Source organism: Pistacia vera, unplaced genomic scaffold, assembly GCF_008641045.1.
Source record: "Pistacia vera cultivar Batoury unplaced genomic scaffold, PisVer_v2 Contig820, whole genome shotgun sequence".
Lineage (NCBI taxonomy): Eukaryota > Viridiplantae > Streptophyta > Magnoliopsida > Sapindales > Anacardiaceae > Pistacia > Pistacia vera.
Genome location: NW_022196691.1, coordinates 552,828 through 566,876, shown reverse-complemented (window position 1 = coordinate 566,876; position 14,049 = coordinate 552,828). Strand labels below are relative to the sequence as shown.

The 14,049-nt window shown below is 36.6% G+C and overlaps 1 protein-coding gene across 1 annotated transcript; it reads right to left on the bottom strand.

The window, feature by feature from the left end:
- Positions 1-3,321: 3,321 nt before the first annotated feature.
- Positions 3,322-3,753, bottom strand: LOC116117695. Its single transcript, XM_031403710.1, has one exon. The coding sequence runs from the start codon at positions 3,751-3,753 to the stop codon at positions 3,322-3,324; it is 432 nt and encodes a 143-aa protein (XP_031259570.1).
- Between the last annotated feature and the right edge of the window lie 10,296 nt (positions 3,754-14,049).

Below are 14,049 nucleotides of genomic sequence, written 5' to 3'. Positions count from 1 at the left end.
TCGTTTTTGATGGGAAAACTGAGAAGGTATGCAAGTTGCAAAGATCCATTTATGGACTCAACAAGCGTCAAGGAGCTGGAACATTCGTTTCATGAAGCCGTAAAAGAATTCAGTTTTATCAAGAATGAAGATGAGCCCTGTATTTGCAAGAAAGTGAGTGGGAGCATAGTGGCATTCCTAGTGTTGTATGTCGATGACATACTTTTAATTAGGAATGATATACCGAACTTGCAGTCAGTAAAGACTTGGTTATCCAAGTGCTTCTCCATGAAGGACTCATGAAAAGCAGCCTACATCATTGGAATTAAGATCTACCAAGATAGATCACGTAGGTTGCTTGGCCTAAGTCAGAGTACATACATTGACAAGGTACTGAAGAGATTCAGTATGGAAGAATTCAAGAAGGGATTTCTTCCGATGTCACATGGTGTTTATCTCTCTAAGGATATGTGTCCTAAAACACACGATGAGAGAGATGGAATGAAGAGGATCCCATATGCGTCAACAATTAGATCCATAATTTATGCCATGTTGTGTACTCAAATTGATATCTCATGTGCGTTAAGCACTTGTAGTAGATATCAATCAGATCCAGGTGAGCGTCACTAGATAGCTATTAAGAATATCCTTAAGTACCTAAAGAGGACTAAGGACATGTTCTTGGTTTATGGAGGGGAAGATGAGCTCACTGTAAGAGGAAAGAGTGATGCTAGTTTCCAAACGGATAAAGATAATTATCAATCGCAATCAGGGTTTGTATTTTGTCTCAATGGGGGTGAAGTGAGTTGGAAGAGCTCCAAGCAAAGCACTGTAGCTGACTTTACAATGGAGGCTGAGTATATTGCATTATCTGATGTAGTCTAGATTAAGAAGTTCATCATTGAACTTGGTGTGGTTTCCACAATTTGTTGATCCGATAGATGTCTATTGTGACAACAATAGAACAATCGCTCAAGCAAAGGAACTACGGTTTCACCAGAAGTCCAAACACAGACTCATACATTTTAATCTCATCAGAGAAATGGTTGAGAGGAAAGATGTACATATCAGTTAAGTGCATACTAATAACAATCTCGCGATCCACTGACGAAGCCTCTGTTGTAGCAGAAGCATGAAAAACACTTAAGGTCATTCGGTATTAAATATATGAATGATTGGCTATAGTGCAAGTGGGAGATTGTTAGAGTATGTGCCCTAGAGTCAGTCTATTATTGTGAGTTTGACTTTGCAATAACTGTTTATTCATCAATAAGAAAGGCATATCCTTCTATATCATGTAAATCATAGTTATATGTAATGATATATGTCCTTAGAATGGTAGAACCGTGATGAGGGTGTCAAGTGTTTTAAATCTTGATAGTGAGAACCCTATGATCACATATGGTGGCCATTCTAGAAATGTCCATAGCCCTAGTATTATTCTGATTAAGGACACAGATAATACGGTAAGGCTATCATAGCGTTGAACGACCTTGTGGAAAGGCAGTGATTGATCTCACTTGTTAAAGTTGTTGGCGGACAACCTGGTTTAACACATGGGTGCTTGCTGGAGGCAAGTTCATTGGACAGACCCACCAGAGGATTCCATATGCGTGGTAGCCCCAGTGTCTACGGAATAAATCCTCTAATGAATGGTGGTGCATGTGATCCATAGACTTGAGATCACCGGAGCACCTTGTGCATCGATTGGTGTAGTTTGACACTAGCCCAACGTAGTTTTATTCAGAGTTATCAATATAGTAGTGATTGGTTGCATTAAGGAGTGTATCGACAAAGGATTCATCACTCCTGGGTATTGGAGAAGTTATCTCATAATTCAGTAAATGGCAATGACACTAAATATGTGGCCACAGTGGGATTGAGTTGTTGCTCAATGTAATTTAATATTCCTGTCATTGGTCTATTAACTGAATACAAACATATCGAGGATATCTAAGGTTGACACTAATTATGTACCTCAGTTTCGATAAGATGACAGTTGATGAAAGGATTTGATTGCACGATAACCATACCATTGACAGGCTGTAGTTTCACTGAATCCGAATCTATTGGGTGGCCATGATGCCTTGCATCTTGGTCTGCGTGTAGTGAGACGATTAATTGGTGTTAAGAGACTTGTTAAAATAGAGCCAATGCCAAAGACTCTTCCTTTTGGGTTATCACGAAAGTGGATGTTTCCTCCATTCTTTGGTTTCAATGAGATGAATATATACATACCTTTTGGTACCCAAATGGTCTTGGTCCGTGGGAGTTAGTTTCAACCATTCCCTTAGGAATCTAAACCCTTTTTACTACAAAAGGCTTGCCTTTCCTAATAGGACATTTCTGTGTGCTATGACCAACATACTTGCAAAAACCACATTTACTAAAAGATGCCTTTGGTTTAATGGATGGCTTATGCGTTTTGGTAAAAGGTTTTTCACTTGAAAACATGTTATAGCCTAAACCTTCTTTGTTAAAAGCACATCTTTGTGAAGCAAGCATTTCAACAAGTCTTTTGTTTCCTAAAGTGAGCTTACTCAAAATCCCTTTAGTATTTTCAAGCTCCTTTTTGAAACTAATTCTTTCATTTTGAAAATCCATACAAGATAATTTCAAACATCAATTTCTTTACTCAAGAGGATTTTATCACATGTTGCACAATCAAAATCATCTTTGAGTTGCTCATGTTCACTTAAAAGCTTTTCATGATCACTCAAAAGTTTTTCATGCTCATTTTTCAAAGTACTTGCTTTTTTCTTTAAAACATGATTTCTCAAAGACACTTTTTAATATTCTTCCATTAATGATTCAAAAGCACATTGTAATTCCATGAAACAATAGTGTATAGAGTCATTTACCTCAAATTCAGAGTCTCCTTTTGAATTGCATCCGTTGGCCATGAAGCAAATGTTGGCTTGCTCTTCATTTGACTCATTTTCATCGCTTGAGTCATCACTTCCACTCTATGTGGCTGCAAGAACCTTCTTCTTGTAGAATTTGTCCTTTTTGTCATTCTTCTTCCATTTGGCTTTGGGACAATCTTGATGAATATGGCCCGATTTCTTACACTCATGGCAAATGCTATCTGATTTACCCTTTTTCTCTTCATTTCTTGGTTTGAACCTTTGGAAATTTCTTCCTTTGAATCTTTTGTTCCTTCCAAGAAATTTAGTGAACTTTCTTGTCAAGAAGTTGATTTCATCTTCTTCCATAGAAGAATCAACTTCATCTTCTTCATTTATCGTCTTGAGGGCAATCTCTCCCTTTGGTTTGCTTTCATCTTCTTTGGCTTTTTCTTCATCTCAATAGTGAACAAGCTACCGATGAGCTCATCCATTTTCATTTGGTGAGATCTTTGGATTCTTCAATCGCGGTCACCGTCTTTGTCCAAATTTCTGGCAATGAAGGAAGGATTTTCTTCACAAGCTCAAGAGTTTCAAAACTCTTTCCAAGACCATTGAGGTTGTTTATCAAGTTGGACAACCTTTTGTATATGTCGATGATGCTTTCTCTGGTTTTCATCTCAAATAGTTCATAGTCACAAAATAGAATCTCGATATTTGATTCCTTCACTTGACTTGTTCCTTCATGAGTTGTTTGAAGAATTTCCCATGTATCTTTGGTAGTTTTACATGCCGAAACTCTTCCAAACTCTGTAGAATCAGGAGAACAAAACATTATGTTAAGAACTTTGTCATTTATACTTAATTTCTTTTTATCTTCAATGGTGTAGTAATCTTCCCTTTTTGGAAGACTTGTATTAGGGTCCATGGAACGTAGTTCCCTTATACTACTATTTTCCATAAATTGTAATCTATGGACCTAATATGAAGTCTCATCCTAATTCTCCATTGTGTGTAGTTTACATTACAAAACAATAGGGGTCTTGCAGTGTAATGATCTTCATTAAACATAGGTGTTGATGTACTAGTCATATTTAGATCAATTAACTCTTGAAACCATTAAGTTTTCTACACAAAAGCTCAAGCTCTATTACAAATTGTGAAACCCTATGTGGCAAACTATTCTTAGAGGGGGTGAATAGGAACTTATAAAATAATTGCAGAATAAAAGCTTTCACCAACCAACCAAGCTAAGAGCTCAAAACAACAACAAAGATAGACAATAAATGAGAATGATGTTGAACAGTAAGGATAAACAATGTTAAGCAATAAATGAAAGAGAGTTATAAATATGAGCAATGAATGAGTGCAAATGATGATAATGCTTCAAGTAAATACGAAAGGAATAATAAATGAGTTTAGAGAGAAGAAATGCTCAAAGATTTATAGTGGTTCAAAGCTATATCCATAAGCCTCCTACGTCCACTTCTTCAAGGCAACCTCCTTGAAGTTCCACTAGAATTAGATTTCGCCCTTTACATTAGATTGATAGGATTTGCCCTTTTACAATAGTTTGATAGGATTTCACCTCTAAATTTATAGGATTTTGCCTACAAGATATTTGAAAAAAAGTATGTGAATGATTGTCTCTTAATCTAGCCTCAAACACACAATAAGAACAATACACTCAAAGGTTTACAAATGAGTACAAAAGAGTGATGTTTTGATTTGGATTTTTAGCTCAATGGATTATGTGAGAATTTTTTTTCATAAGACTTTTGTTTCTCTGATATTCTCTCTGTCTTTCTTTGCCCTTGAAGCAAAGAGTCATTGCTACTATAAACCCCAAAGAAACGGGTGTTCCACCATCATGAACGGCCAGTCCTTTCATAATGGTTGCTCTTATATAGCTTTAGGGTTTCTACAATGATCGTTCCACCATTGCTAATGGTCATTCCAGCACGGGGAATGGTTGGTTCATTGGCTCCTTAGAAAATCCATAAAATTCCATAAGCATGCATGACTTCCTAGAATGATGACGTTCTACCAAGAACAATCTTTGAGTGGGAATAGTTATTCCACCATGAGGAATGACTGTTCCACTTTAAATACATGAACTTCAACTTGATCTACAAGGCTTGTCTTCCAAGATTTGTCTAAGACGTGAAACGATTGAATTCTGAGTACTTCAAACTTTGACTTTTAACTTGAATGGAACGGGCGTACTACTTGGTCATGACGTTGTGAGCGACTTGACTTCATTTTAGGCAGAAGCGTGCATGATTAGGGCTATGACTAGAGCCAAGTCATCCATGAGTGGCTCGGGCTCAGGTCGGGTCAAGCTCGAGATCAGATTGATATTGCTTAAGCCAATCTTGAACTCGAGCAGCTTGAGTAACAAATCGAGCTCATCTCGAGCTAGTTATGGCTCTGCTCGAGAGCCTACATAAGCTTGAAAGGATATATATGTAATTTTTTGCAATTATGAGGGGCTTTATGTAATTTTTTATTTTGCATATAAAATTGAAAAAATTGTAGAAACCTAACTTCTTCTTCTTGCTGTGCCAACTCATTCTTCTTTTTCACTTTCTTTTTTCTTCTTTATTCTGTTAGAGTAGATGCCCTAGAGCCAATCAATTATTGTAGAATTGACTATTTGTAATAATGTTCATTAATCAATAAAAGGCATTTTATTCTATATCGCGTAAATCATTATTATTGCAATATGTATTGATATATGTCTTTAGAATGGTAGAACTGTGACAAGGGTATCAAGTGTTTCAAATCTTGATAGTGAGAACCCTATGAACACATATGGTGGCCATTCTAGAAACGTTCGTAGCCCCAGTATTATTCTGAAGTAAGGGCACAGATAATACGGTAAGGCTATCATAGTGTTGAACTACCTTGTCGAAAGGCAGTGACAGATCTCACTTGTCAAGGTTGTTTGGTAACAACCTGGTACAACACATGGGTGCTTGCTGTAGGCGATTACACCGCAGCAAGTTCACTGGACTGACCCACCAAAGGATTCCATGTAGATGGTAACCCCAGTGTGTATGGAACAAATCCTCTAACGAATGGTGGTGCATGTGATCCTTAGACTTAAGATCACCAGAGTACCTTGTGCATCGATTGGTGTAGTTTGACACTAGCCTAATGCAGTTCTTTTCAGAGCTGTCAATACGGTGGTGATTGGCTGCATCGAGGAGTGTACCAAGACTATGGTGGATCGATAGAGGATTCATCACTCCTGGGTATGGGAGAAGTTATCTCACGGCGCAATTCAGTATATGGCAATGACACTAAAACTGTGGCCACGGTGGGATTGAGTTGTTGCTCTATCCGGTTTATATTACGGGTCATTGGGCCAGAAACTGAATACTTAATATCGAGTAACCGAAGGTTGACACATTTCTATGCCTTCGTCTCGTCGAGATAACACATGGTGAAAGGATCAAATTGCACGGTAACCATATCGTTGACAGGTAGCTACTTTGCTGAATTCAAATCTATCGAGTGGCCATGATACCTTGTTAGGGGCTAATCTTGGTATGTGTATTAGTGAGACGATTAATTGGTGTTAATCGCGATACTATACACTGCCGGTATGATGAGGAGCCTATGGGTCACACACATAGAAGACAATTTAAGAGCCAAGAACGATGAAGGGCGTTTTCGTCTTTTTGGGCAAAAGGATATTTTGGTAATTTCACAGTGCAATTAAATTTGCTGGGGTCGTAGCCTTTATTTAATTTGTTAGAAAAATTAAATAAGTGAAATTACGGTTAAATGTGTGTTCACACATATTTAATTAATCATCATTATTGTTAAATGTTAATTAAATATTAATTGATTTTAATTGAGATAATAATGAATTAAATTAAAATATCTAATTGGCAGTGTTTGGAAACATGGGGTGTTTAGGTTGGGGCTCAAGCCCATTCCATGTGGGAATAGGGCAACTAGGTTTGCCTATAAAAGAGAATGTGTGTGTGAAATTAACAGGGTGATTTTTAGTTCATCAGATTAAAAAGAAAAACACACACAACCCATATCTCTCTTTCTCCCACGCCAACTTGGTTTGTGCCAAAAACAAAGTTTTTCTTTTTGATTTCTTAAGGCCAAGGAGGATCTAGCAAATCCCTCCTTGGTTCCTTGTGATTGTCTTTGTGTGACTTCTACAGTTCGATCTTACACTTGGATCAGTAGCAAACACGTTCAAAGACAATATTTGGTGGAGCCTCCAACGTGGGTATGAATCTAAACTTTAGATCTACTTTTTCTGCAGATTCTTGATATAATACATAAACTGTAAAATTTATGCTTTGATTTTAGGTTCTAAGGAACGATCTATGGTTGTAAAAATTTTGTTTTCCGCTGCGCAATCGGATCGTTTCCTAACATCTTCTTTCTTCTCCTTCTCTTTTTTTTCTCTTCTTTGAAAAAATGCAACAAAGTTGATTGATGACACCTTAGATCTATTGGTTTTATTTCCTTCTTCACGTTTTTTTCCCCTAAATGACTTTTTGTGTTGATTAATGGTGTTAGGGGGCTGTGGACATTTGGTTCTTTGGTTGTGAACTATTGTGGTGTTTTGCTTGATAGATTGTTCTGTATTTGTTGGTTTTTATGGGTTGGGAAGGTGGGGTATTGGTGGTCGATGTCTTGAAGAGGTTGGTTAAGGGTGGTTCAAGAAGGACAACATGAAATGGTTTGGGAGCTACCCACTAACTGTTTGGGAAAATGCCTCACCCACTTCCCAATTTTCTTTTATGTTTTGGTTTCTTTTGGGCTATTGATTGTTGTGTACATGCTGAGCCGAGTTTGATTAGCCCAAAGCTTAGCTCAGCTCGACTCGATAATAGCCCTATGCATGATCATATGGAACGTTATCGTGCTAAGAGGAAAATGTATCTGGGCAACTCTTTGAAGCTAGGAACAGTCTTTCCATCATCTTGCACGATCGTACCAACTGGGAAAATTGCATTTTGTTTTTGGTTGACTTCTTGTCATACCTTTGCATATTTGTTAAAAATAAATCAACTCTTTGGTTAGGTTTAGCACATCAAAACACATGAGGGTTCAACAAAGACTTTTAATTGTGTCAATTTCAATAGATGGTTGGAAAGGATTTTTGACACCTTGTATGTCATAAACCTTATAGAATACCTCACATATCCAAAACCTGAGTCAGCTACTAAACATCATCAACAATTGCTACACATTTTGAAAAAAGGAACAAGGTATGCCACCATACCATTCTAAGTACATTATCAAATGAGTACTATGAAATCTACCGCCCTTTTAAAAAGGTGCTTGAAATATAGGAAAGCATGATAAAGAAATACGTTACAAATGAAAATGGTGTCAAATCATTTTAAGTAGGAGTTAGGGCAACTATGCCCTACAAGATGTGATGAAGTGATCATGATAAACAAGTGAAAATAATTGATCTAGTATAATATTACCTTGAAGAAAAGACAATTGAGTGTTTGATGATTATTTATGATCTCATCTCACTAATGCTTTCGTATAATTATATAGAATCTTTTATTATTATTATTATTATTATTATTATTATTATTATTATTTAATCACTTTCATTAGTTGAACATTGTTCAAAGTTATGAATTTTAAAGAAAATTCTCATGCACAACGTTTTGGTTTAAATCTAGAATTTTGTTGGATCACATATTTTGCTATTCAAAAATTTAGATTAAAATATTTTAATTGAATTTTTGTCTTTTATTATTAATCGACATTGAACAATTGATCTAATTAGGTCTTAATGAGTTTATTTTGATAAGGTCTCTACTAGGTTTTCATGAGTTTGTTTTACTCGGGTCTCCATGAAGACACAAACAAAACAACTTGATTAAATAATTTATCAAACACCTTCGTCCATTAAGCTTGCTTAGAATAGACATATAGCTACCTTTACAGCCTCATCTTAGGTAAAGTTTTTACTGCTTCAACATAACACCTACGTAATTAAGCCTCAATAAAATAGAGATCTATAATAGATTCCTACATTCGTGAAATCTAATCTCAATAATGGTTTTTTTTTTTTTTTTTTTTTTGTGATCGGGGTGTCCGTATTAGCTTGCTCGCTCCTCAACTAATCCCTCAGAACCCTGAAGTTAACAACCAGGTAAGCCACTTAATGACCACCCATATTAGAGCCTGTGGAGACTTGAACTTGTAAGTAAGTGATCAGGTTCATGCAGCAGAAAAAACTTAATGTTAAAACGAAAAAGATCACTTACACAAACCAAGATCTAAGTACAGATTATAACGTTTTCATGCATAAACTAAAATGTGAAATAAAATTTGTGTAAAAAAAAATCCATACAAGGATTTAGTTCATGCCCACATTTGGAGGCTCCTCCGAATATCTCTGTCTTCGCTCACAAACACTGTTCACAGTACTGTTCATCGACACTGTTCACCGGCTACTGTTCATAGACATTGTTCACCGTATTTCTTCGCTAATCAATCCAATGTAGGATCGCACTTAAGGAAATCTACGTGAAGATAATCCGAAGAATCAACAATTGTTTTGCTAGAACAATTGCCGGCTTCAAGAAACAAAGATAATAAAAATTGAAAATTTTTCTTCTTCACTTGAAGAAGAAAATGTGAGAGAGAGAGAGCTATAGGGTGGCTAGGGTTTTATTTTATAAAAGCTCTTCTTATGTTTTAATTAAGTTACACTTATATAGTGCAACTAATTAAAACCCTATTCCAATAAGGAATACCCATTGGCACCAACCCAAGCTTACCCTTGCAACCAAACACCATGTAATTGGTATTTTAAATTAATTAATTATTATTATAATTAAAATCAATTAATATATATAATAATATATTAACATTTAATTAATAATAAAAATTCATTTAAATATATGCATACATATATTTAAATATAATCTCACATATTTAATTTTAATATCAAATTGAATACAGGCAACAACCTTAGCAAATTTAATTGCACTGTGAGATTGCCAAAATACCCTTTCGTCCTGAAAGGCAAAAATACTCTTCTCCCAAATTGATTCTTAAATTATCTTCTAAGTGTGTGACCCATAGGTTCCTCATCATATCGGCTGTGTGTAGTATTACGATTAACACCAATTAATCATCTCACCACACATAGACCAAGATTGGCCCCTAACAAGGCATCATGGCCATCCAATAGATTCGGATTCAATGAAATCGTAGCCCATCAACGACATGGTTACCATGCAACCAAATCCCTTCATCATCTGTTGTCTCATCGAGGTTGAGGTACATAAATAGTTTCAACCTCAATTATCCTTGATATCTTTGTATTCAGTTACTAGACCAATGACCAGAATAATAAATTGGATTAAGCAACAACTCAATCCCATTGTGGCCATAGCTTTAGTGTCATTTCCATTTACTGAATTGCGCCATGAGATAAATTCTCCCCTACCCAGGAGTGATTAATCCTTTGTCAATCCACCATAGTCTCGATACACTTCTCAATGTAGCCAATCACTACCGTATTGATAGCTCTTAATAGAATTACATTGGGCTAGTGCCAAACTACACCAATTGGTGCACAAGGTGCTTCGGTGATCTCAAGTCTAAGGATCACATGCACCACCATCCATTAGAGGATTTATTCCATAGACACTAGGGTTGCCATGCATATGGAATCCTCTAGTGGATCTGTTCAGTAAACCTACCTACAACAAGCACCCATGTGTTGCACCAGGTTGTTGATAAACAACCTTGATAAGTGAGATAAGTCACTGTCTTTCGATAGGGTCGATCAACATTATGATAGCCTTACTGTAATATTTGTGTCCTTGGTCAGAATAATACAGAGGCTATAGATATTTCTAGAATGGCCACCATATGTGATCATAGGGTTCTCACTATCAAGATTTGATACACTTGATATCCTCGTTACGGTTCTACCATCCTAAGGACATATATCAATACATATAATATGATTTATGAGATATAGTGGATAATGCCTATTATTGATTAAAAAACATTATTATAAAGAGTCAATTCCATAATAATTGATTGGCTCTAGGGCACCTACTCCAACAATCTCCCACTTGCACTATAGCCAATCATTCATGTATTTAACATTGAATGACAAGTGCCCATCATTCTTCTGCTCCAACAGAAACAACAACAGTAGGTTAGTAGGTGCTTTGCAAATTTGCACATTATCTTTCTGATTGACTACTCAAATTAGATTGAATCAACTAAGTGTTTGGATTACAGGTAAGACCATGGTTCCTTAGCCACAATGATGGCTCCATTGTTATCCTAGTAAAACTTTATTGGATCACCAATGCTTGGAACCACATCAAGTTCAATAATGAACTTCTTGATCCAAACCGCCTATACGGTTGCATTAAACAATGCGATATACTTAGCATCAGTTGTAGAATCTACTACACTACTTAGTTTCGAGCTCTTCTAGCTCACTGCAGCTCTGTTAAGACAAATTATTAACCCAGATTGCAAGTGAAAATCATCTTTACCCATTTTGGAGATTAGCATCACTATATCTTCTTACACTGAGCTCATCTACCCTCCATAAACCAAGAACAAATCCTTATTCCTCTTTAAGTACTTAAGAATGTTTGTTGACACTCATTCAGTGTCACTCACTTGGATCTGATCGATATCTTCTACAAGTACTGAATGCACATAAGGCATCAATCCAAGTACATGACATCACATTGCTCACTTGGATCTAATCGATATCTACTACAAGTACTCCATGCACATGAAATATTAGTTCGAGCATGCAATTAGAGCATTGCTCACTTGGATCCGCTTGATATCCCTTACAAGTGCTTAATGCACATGAGATATCAATATGAACATACAAGATGGATCCAATTGCTGACGCATATGGGATCCTCTTCATTCTATCTCTTTTAATGTGTGGTATAGGACACATACCCTTAGAGAGATAGACACCATGTGCCATCGGAGAAGATCCCTTCTTGGATTCTTCCACACTGAATCTCTTTAGTACCTTGTCTATGTACTCCAACTTGGGCTGAGCAAACTTCCTGATCTATCACGATAGATCTTTATTCCGAGTATGTAAGCTGTTTCTCCTAAGTCCTTTATGGAGAATCACTTAAATAACCAAGTGTTTACCGACTACAAACTCGGTATATCATTCCTAATCAAAAGCATGTCGTTGACCTATAACACTAGGAATGCCACTATACTTACACTTACTTTCTTGTAAACACAAGCCTCGTCTTCTTTCTTAATGAAACCAAAGTATTTTATGGCTTCATTGAAACGAATGTTCTAGCTTCTTAAAGCTTGCTTGAGTCGATGTATGGACCTCTATAACTTGCATATCCTTTTAGCTTGTCTGTCTATTAGGCTATGTCATGTACATATCCTCTTCAAGGTTTCCATTTAGGAAAGCCGTTTTGACATTCATTTGCCAAATTTCATAGTCAAGATATGCAACAATCACAAGCATAATCGAGATAGATTTCATTATGGCAACTGGAAAAAGGTTTCTTCATAGTCAATACCATGAATTTGTATGAAACCTTTGGCAACCAATCGTGCCTTATAGGTATGCACCTTGCCATCCTTGTTAGTCTTCTTCTTGAAGACCCATTTACAGCCTTTGGGTTTTACCCCTTTAGGTGGATTCACCATAAACCATGACTGGTTCTGGTACATGGAGTCCATCTCAAATTTTATGGCTTTAAGCCATTTAATGGAATCTGGATCCGTACAGCTTCATCGTAGGTTTTGGGTTCATTGTCTTGGTAGACCATTATGTCACTATGTTAAGTCACAAGAAAACCATATCTCTCGGGCTCACGACGTACTCCCCCAAATCTACGTAGCTCCTGTGCTACTTGAGGTGGTTCAGAGTGATCCATAAGTTGTGGAGTAACCTCCTCCTGCTGTTCAACTACTTCCTGTGGCACATCTTGTGGTACGAGAACTTCATCGAGTTCTACTTTTTTCTTCCACTAGTACTTCTTAGGAAAAATTCCTTTTCTAGGAAGACACTAGTACGAGCAATAAAAAGTTTTGTGCTCTTCTGGATGGTAGAAATAGTATCATTTGGTCTCCTCAAGATACCCCACAAATATACTTTCGTAGTATTTTGAGCCCAGCTTGTTCGAAGTTAATTTCTTGACATAAGCTTCGCAACCCCAAATCCTTAGATAAGACAAGTTGGGCTTTCGCCCACTGCATTGTTCATATGAAGTCTCATCTACAAACCTTGGCAATACATGGTCTAGTGTGTTAGTCATAGTCTCTAGGGCATAACCCTAGAATTATGTGGATAAATCACAAAAAAAACTCATTATAGACCTAACTCGCACATACCTTCAGGTATGTTTATCTCAATTTGCCACATTTGGTGCAGTTGTGGCTTTGAGAATATTCTTATTGTCTATGTTTGAAAACATATTATTATGAAACAGTTTGACATAATATTATTTATACTAAAAGACAACAATCCATTACTAAAGCAATATTCTTATTTGTCCAAAGTGGGCACAGAAAAATTATTTCTAGAAACTGAACAAATATCATAATAATCCACAAGTTCCAAGTAACAAGCCTGTAGGCAAAATCAAACAATAAGATCCTACAGCTAATTCAGCATCATATGCTCCATCTCTAATTGGTAGGTCCACCTTTCCCTCGGCCAGCAATCTACTATGTCGTAGTCCTTGCACATTAGAACAAATCTGAGTACCACATCCTGTTTCAATGACCTAAGATGTTGACGGGAGAAGTTAATCTTAACCAAGAACATACCTGAGGAAGAAGTAATATTCTTCTTCCTTTTTGCTAGAAAGGCCTTGTAATGTTTCCTCCAGTGGTTAGGCTTCCCATAGTGAGGACAAACACCCTTTCTATCTATAACAGTTCCTTCCAATGACTTCTGAGCCCTTACCTTCTCACTTGAGTTGGCTTCAACCAATGTCAATGTTTCTAACATTCTCATGTCTGACTCAATAGCATTCAACATATCCAGAAGCTTGGAAAAGGGTATTCTTCTTATCATCCTCAATGAAGTCATAGACAAATTGAGAGTAAGAATCTAGCAAAGACTGTAATATTAGGTCTATTGCTAAACCTTCATTAAGTTTGCATCCCAAAATCTCAAGCTTGTTCATATACTCGGTCAGCTTGAGTATATGATTGCCAATTTTGGTACCCTCTTCCA

Excerpts from the sequence above, each read along its gene's own strand:
- LOC116117695 (XM_031403710.1), bottom strand. The coding sequence starts at position 3,753 with ATGGACCCTAATACAAGTCTTCCAAAAAGGGAAGATTACTACACCATT.